The sequence below is a fragment of the Limulus polyphemus genome, unplaced genomic scaffold, assembly GCF_000517525.1.
Source record: "Limulus polyphemus unplaced genomic scaffold, Limulus_polyphemus-2.1.2 Scaffold3761, whole genome shotgun sequence".
Classification (NCBI taxonomy): domain Eukaryota; kingdom Metazoa; phylum Arthropoda; class Merostomata; order Xiphosura; family Limulidae; genus Limulus; species Limulus polyphemus.
Window position 1 is genome coordinate 29,472 of NW_013669371.1, and position 7,676 is coordinate 37,147.

A 7,676-nucleotide genomic window follows, 5' to 3' on the forward strand; every position below is an offset into this window, starting at 1 on the left:
TAAACCTGTACAGAGATCGTTAGTGAAAATACAGAGATTGTTAGTGAAAATAACAGATAAAATATAAAAAAATTTCTAAAGAAATGTTTGATAACTATCTGGACATTATAAAGATTTCGCAAGTGAAATTTCAAAATTTTCTGATGCATAAAGTATTTTTAATCTTAAAATGAAAATTACTTTGCATGATAGCTAGACAACATGTGAAAAGACACGAGAAAAACATTGCTTAACATACCTTAAGACGTAATAAAAAAATTTTATTTTGCATATGAAAGCATTGTAACATTTACTGATAATCTGCCAAACTTTGTTAATATACGTTTGCTAATTTAAAAGTTATAGCATGAAAACTATGACAAGTACAAATTGGTTATGAGGTCAGTCCCAAGAACTGAGCCCATGCTGAAAGAGTTAAACAAAAACATTAGATTGGATGGAAAAGTCAATTTTCTTAAGGCTTGTATACTAGACTTAATAGAGGATCTTAGATTAGTATATTCTTTCACTTGCATTATCAATATTTTAGTAGAAGTAGAACCAATCTAGCCTTACTGGGAGCAAGAACAATTAAACTTATAAACTATAAATGATGTTTTTAAAGTAGAAATTTGGTCCTCAAACCTAAAAAGATACAGCAGGTGACAGTTGAGTTTAAATACGATTCTGAACTGTACATGAGGATACACCCTTTTAATAATATTACTTAATTGATGTTTTACAACAAAAGAATATTTACCCATATAAGGTAAACTGATAATTACAGAGTAGTTAAATACTTCAAATATATTTGGTTTATTAACACTTCATTTGTTTAAATGATTACAACGTTTTTTTACTTTCCAACAAAAGTAGGAAAGTCATTCTTATATAAAAACTCTTTGATTTTGTTGAATTCCTTATGTAACAATTCATGTCCACTAGATATTTTTAAAGCACAATGAAACAATATTTTAACCAGGTTTTCCTTAAACAAATTAAGAATGAAGTTGCAAAAGGAAAATACAGCCTGCAAATGTTTTTTTTTGTGTGTGTGTGTGTGTATGGTACATTCAAAATGACCATTATTATTACCGTTTAAAGTGTCCAAATATGGAAGTTTATGACCTTCCTGATGTTCTGTTGTAAACTTTATACTTCTGTATCTACTATTCAAATATTGAATACATTGGGAAGCCTGACCAGAATTCTCAAAGATGAGAAAAGTGTTATCAACATACCTATAATATTAAAAAGGTTTAAACTGTTGGGGGTAATTTTATAATCACCTTTTTTTTCATAAAAATGCAAGAAAAGATTGGTCAGATATACTACCATTTTTGAATCCCTAACAATACCATCTCTGACCATAAAACTTTCCATTTAGAAGCAAGTGAGATTCTTTAACTGCAAAGGTCATTAAGTTCAGAAAAACTGATTTGGGAATAGTCACATTGTTGGAAGCATCATTGAGAAGAATACTAATATTATTAAAGGATTGACCAGATTTACAACAAGGTGACAGTAACTTCACAAATGTTCCAACCATGCAAACTTATCTTCAAATTTATTTATTTTTTTCCCATAGTCCTTGCGGACCGTTGAGCCGATGGCAGAGCAAGATCTGCCATCGTTTTTGAAGCTGTTTCTTACATCAAGGATGCAACCCACTTGACAGCCTTCCCTCTTTGAAAGGACGAGCATGTCTGGTGTGACGGGGATTCGAACCCGCGACCCTCAGATTGCGAATCGAGCTCCCTAACCACCTGGCCATGCTGGGCCATTCAAATTTATTAGGATTACTAAATTTCAAACCATGAGCTAACACTTTTTTTTTAACATCATTCAAAACATACTTTGAGTAATTAAAAAGTAAAATTATCAAGATGTTCTGTGAATGAATTTTTATCTCACTATCATGTCAAATTATTTAACTTAAGCAATTTTTTTCATATCCTTCAAAAGTTTTATTTCTGTGATTTAATATAAGTTTTTAAGTGTATAAAGTCCAAAATTCTCCCTTGATTTTCCAATAACTTAAATTCCCCTATGGACAGTCTTGACAAATATTTCAATAACTGTTGTTTTTGTTTAATTTCAGGTTTCAGTAATTCAATTTGAGAATTTTTATATTGTCTAAAGCATCAAAAATGAGAAGCAGAAATTTAAAATTAAGAAACCAAGAAGTGAAAGAACATGATAATCTTAGATCCCTTATTAAGTCTGTTATAAGTTGAATATGCTGTAAAAGAATGCAACATCATTGCCCAATCTAGTTTCTGTTTAAGATTGTAGCAAGAAACAATAATGAGGACAACTTCCATATAAAAAAACATTTGCTCATTCTCAAACTTAGGCCTGAAATCAGCATTAAAGGAGCTGATAAGAAACTGCTTCTAATTTTATAGAAAGAAATATTGTTATTTAAAATATCAATTTATACTAAAGTAAATATTGTTAGTCAAATTAAATGTATTCACTCCCAGTTTTGCCCAGAAGTTCGAAATGACTCTAAGACTTACTCATAAATTTTTCAACTTAGTTATTTATAAAGTTTATAATTAACCAAAGCATAGTGGTCAAGGTCATGAAACATTCAACCCATTACTATTTCTTTATTTTCTCAGGTGATAAATGAGTTTCATTCCAATTGTATACAAAAGGACAATGTGACACAAAGTTATACAGTTGTTGAAGTCATTAAATTGTATCTTTATTGCTGAATTAGATCAAGCTGACCAAATTATAATTACAAGGTTTAGATTTTAACCTCAGATGGTTGAAATGGTGCAAGTTTTTTTGGAGACGTTTACAGGTGTATGATTAAAAGTATCAAATACAAAAGTGACCATGAATTTTTTACACTTAATCCAATCTCAAATCAACTCCCCTGCTTAATGCATATCATGACGTGACAGATTTATGTTTCTGACAAGTTTCATTGATAGTCATGGCCTAATGAATTTAAATTTGCATCTAATAGTTTATTTGGCATGTCAAGTTTAATTATATAAGTATGAAATCTTACATTCAGAGTTGAAAATAACCATGTGTTGCATGTTTTTTTGTACCTTCTTGCACTTTGGAAGATTTTGGTATCATTCTAAAACTACAAACCTACCAAAATATTTATCTTTCAAATTCTACTTGACTTTGTATGTCTATGTGATTAAATTTAGTTATTTTTGTTGTTGTTGTTGTTTTCATTTTAAATTTATGATTTTAACAAAGTTGTATTTTGCAGGAACAGGTTCTAAGTTGTGCATGAAGAAATGAGTTTATATGTGCCTTATGCAATTAATCAAAGACTCCATGGAAAAAATGCAGAAATTGATAAAATACTTAATGAAATTACGAATGAATTGGAAGAAGAAAACCGCTTATTAATGTCTTTTTATAAAGATGCTTTGATGAAAATAGGAAATGTTAAATATGAAGATGTACCTCATTCTGTATTTAAACAAATAGCAGAAACAGTTGAGGCTAGATCAGATGATGATTGGAAGGACATTGCAAGCAAACTTGGAGTTGGCAATGTAGGAGAACTTAAAATTATTGAAAAACGTTCACGTAATTTAAATGAATTGCCTTTATACACTCTCTTTGTATCAAACTTATCAAAAGGTTCTGGGACATTGGGACAAATCTTAAAAATATTGTTAGATATTGAGCGTTATGACATACTACGTAAAATACAAGGTGAGATAATCACTCTTCAAGCAAAACATTCAAATTCACAAAGTTTAGAAAGAAGTGATTCCATCAATTGGAACCATAGTCAGTTTCCAGTTGAAGATGATTCATCATATTTCTCTTCGTCTCTCTCCAACAGACAGCAAACTTCTACAGACAATCTCTGTTGTGAAGTAAATGATACAACGAGAGAAAGTGACTTGTTCAGCTGCACAAACAGTTCTATTTACTCTGCTAGTCACAGCTTTGAAGGAAACAATCTAGAAATTACTGAAAGTAGAAATGATTGTTGCAGTAATGCTAGAGAAAAAGATTTACTTCTTGGAACTAACTGTTGTGTAACAGTAAAACCAGAAGAAAAAGAATTTGAAAACAACTTCAGCTCAAAATGTAACAGAAAAAGTTATAAAAATTTCAAACGTAACATTCAGTCTACTCCAGTGTTTCATGCTAACGAAGAAAAAAGATATCGAGAAGAAAGCATTGACATTGAATCAAGTGGAAGCTCCTATGAAATCTCCAACTTGAGCTGTGAGAGTAATGGCTCCATTTTCCAGCCAGAAAGCATTTCCAGTTGCAGAAGTGAAGACGCTGATATCAATGACTTGTATACATATGCTCCATATCAGGGAAATAGCTTTACCAGTAGAGGTCCAATACTAATGTCACAGGATGTAGCTGTCACTCTGTATAACTTTTGGGATAATGAAGGAAGTGTGTCAGGTCAATTAAAAAGAATACCAAGAATTGCTTGTGGAAAAGCTGATTCTCAGGTATACATAGGACCTGAGAGAATCTGTGAAACTTTATATCGGCCTTTAAGTAATAAATTTGCATCAGTGTTTATCACTCATACTTTAGATGACATAGAAGTTGCCATGAAACTGAAAGATAAGATGAATTTTCAATTTAACGTCACTTTTGCAAGGGAGTTAGATGTTGAGCTTGCTTTTGATCCTTACAGTAACATCAGAAAATTGCTTGAAAATGTTGACTTCATTGTTCCTATTGTAAGCCCTTCTTATTTGCAGGAAATCGAGCCTGTTGACATCCAGACAAGAAGCACAGATAGCCTCCATGTCCGTTACATTTTCCAGCATTATCAAAATGAGTATGCTAATAAAGCTTGTCTAAATTATAAAATACGGCCAGTGATGGTCAGTGGCATGAAACAAGCTGATCTAGGAAATCGTTTAGAGCTGAGATGCTGTTTAAGGTTATGGGAAGAAGTTCCAAGACTGTGTAATATTCTAAAGATGACCAAAGAAAAATATCCACATATGTATCTAAGACAGAAGAATGACTAAAGATACATTCATCAGAGCACCTTCACCTACACAAGTGCAATGTTAGAAAAGTAGAAGGTACAGAATCACAGATAATTTGAAACTGATAAATATGATTTTTATGTGAATCTTAAATAGGAATGATCTGCAGACAATTTTTCTATATTACATTAGTTCATCAATGCAATATTAAAATAATAATGTTAGTCAGGACAGAGTGGTAGTATGTTTCAATTTGAGATAGCCTGTATAAAATGTTCAGATTTCTTTTACCGCTGTAACAATAAATTTACCTGGCTGTGAAGTTCTGCTAAGCAAATTAACTTTATTTCAGTGGTGGCTTATGATCTCTGTTTAAAGTTGTTTCCATTCAGTTTTCATGCTGTCAAGGCAATTGACAACATATTTAAACTTCAGGAGTTTATTTGGTTGGTCCAGTAATCATTTATACACTTTATTCCTAATTCATAAAAAAAAAAAAAAATAAGTTTTACTGTGTCTCTGCTTAGCCAATTAAGTTTCATAAAAATTGGGTCACACAAATATATATTTATTAACAAGTGGCCTTTATTAGTCTTCTGTCATATTGATATTATTGTGCACATTAACGAGCTCTGTACTCAATATATATTTTTCTTAAATAAGGACATTACAAATGAGTTTATAATATATTTACTTTTCTTTTCTGATACTTCTGTTAGTGATCATGTTTATGGTAAAGAGAAATTTTGGTATCCAATTTTATGTTTTGTCCACATAAAATATTGTAAGTTTTAGAAGAAAGTTACTTTAGGTGAAGATTATAGGCTTTCATAATTTTTTACTTTTTTTGAAGAAGTGAATACAGGCCAAAGGGGGGATTCAAATGTAAAAAGCTTTAGCAGACTAAGCTACTGTATCATAGGTGTGTTAAATCTCAGATTTAAAATCGCTGATTATTGAAAACAGAACTCAATATAAGGTTTAATCAATGTCAGTCATTTATAAAGTGCTCTGAATCTTTTTAATTTGTTGGATATTGTAAGTTTTATATAGACTAACAGTAGAAATTTGAAGTGACATGTTGACCTCTGAAGTTTTTATTTTTGTGTGTGTGTGTTTATCTTTGATTGTGAAATAGAATAGTTCATTAAAGAACCTTCAGTAAAACTACTTTCTACCAGTTATTATTTAGTTTGGTCTGTTTTCAACCTATTCAAACTTATATTTTGTGTTTTTCTATCATTAATCATAAACAGCAATCTAATGTTGATTATTTTTTGTCTTTTTATTAGTTTTGAACTTTATGACATTAATTTAGAACTTTGGTTATGATTCTTTTCACTTAACTTATAAATATTACTTAGTTTATGAACCTACTTATAATAATGTACATTCTTACTCCTTACATTATTGTTATATAGATTGTAATGTGCTTGTGGCATTTTTGATTTAAATCTGTTATCAATATTATATCATTCTGTATTTTTTCTACTGCATACTGTATTTCAGTACTATAGACATATCTGAAGATCTTTCGATTCCCTAGAACGGATGAAAATAAACATGCATGTTAATTTTAAATACATTTTTTACTATTTCAAACTTGAGTTTTATTAAATGATAAAAAAATATATCTTGAATTGAGATAAATTGTCTTTCATCATTGTCACAAACTTTTCTTTCATTTTGGCAAATTAAACCACAGAAGTTTTTACATTAAACATGTTTGAGAAAGTTAATATTCTCAACTAATACCAGTAAAAGTCTACCACCCTTTGAAGGATGGGACACAGTTACTGCGCCAAGTAAGTATAAGCATCATGGAACAATCATTATGATATGTAACCTTTGGTGAAGCAAGAGTAATATTGCAATTTTATGACATTTGTATATCAGGTTTGCTACTTGCAAAACACTTTTACAAATATTTAGAAAACTTTACTTGAATATTCATAAATATATATATTTATTCATCATTAGTTTTGAAATGCATTATGTTAAAATCTTATTTCTCTCTTCTTTACATCAAGGTCTTCTTATGCTTAAACTTATTGTTAAACATTAGGTCAAATTTGAATCAATTTATAAGATCACAAGTTCTAATAAAGCATCCTTAGATTACATATAGAATACTGTGATCGTTTGACCAAGACAAATGGATTTGTACTAAAACACAAAGATTTCAACAGCCAGTTAAGATATTACGAGTACAGAACAACACTTTTGAAGCAATGAAAGATAAGTTCTTTATTAGCTGTATCAGCTGATTAATTTTGGTAACAATTACCATCATCAGGGGCTATGGTTACTGATATTAGTTATCTAAAGACGATATTATCTTCAAATTTCAATTATACGAAAACATTCTTTTGTTTTTTACAATGTGCCTGAAAAAAAATTAAACCAGTTAAAACCTCAAAATAAAAGAAAATTAATGTTAGCTGAAATTGCAATACAAAATACAACTCCAAATAACAAGTATAATTATAAAAACAAAAATTAAGTTACAAATAACTGTACAAGATGATAAAAAATTCAAACTATTGAATAATATTCATCAAATTAAATCAATATGCTGCAGGTCTGGGTGTTGATATGGATTTTCATGATCAAATCTTGATTCATTGTCTCCTATTATGAGCACAGTAGATATATCACTTGGTTAAGTACTTGGTGTAACAGACACTTCAGATTACTGTGATGATCAACACAAGGTTATAGTTTGTAACACATGGA

General features: G+C 30.0%; 2 protein-coding genes across 4 annotated transcripts in view; both read left to right on the plus strand.

The window, feature by feature from the left end:
- LOC106469991 overlaps positions 1-1,981 on the plus strand; it is a 14,948-nt gene extending 12,967 nt beyond the window's left edge. Inside the window, exon 3 of the transcript XR_002612960.1 lies at positions 1,970-1,981. The gene's annotated coding sequence lies outside the window, so the exon portion shown is untranslated. The remainder of the gene's footprint in view (positions 1-1,969) is intronic.
- LOC106469993 overlaps positions 1-6,580 on the plus strand; it is an 11,784-nt gene extending 5,204 nt beyond the window's left edge. For all 3 annotated transcript variants that reach the window (XM_022398551.1, XM_013930512.2, XM_022398550.1), the window contains exon 2: positions 3,224-6,580. In XM_022398551.1, coding sequence (XP_022254259.1) covers positions 3,252-4,979 — 1,728 coding nt within the window. In that variant the 5' untranslated portion in view covers positions 3,224-3,251 and the 3' untranslated portion in view covers positions 4,980-6,580. The remainder of the gene's footprint in view (positions 1-3,223) is intronic.
- The last annotated feature ends 1,096 nt before the right edge of the window (positions 6,581-7,676 follow it).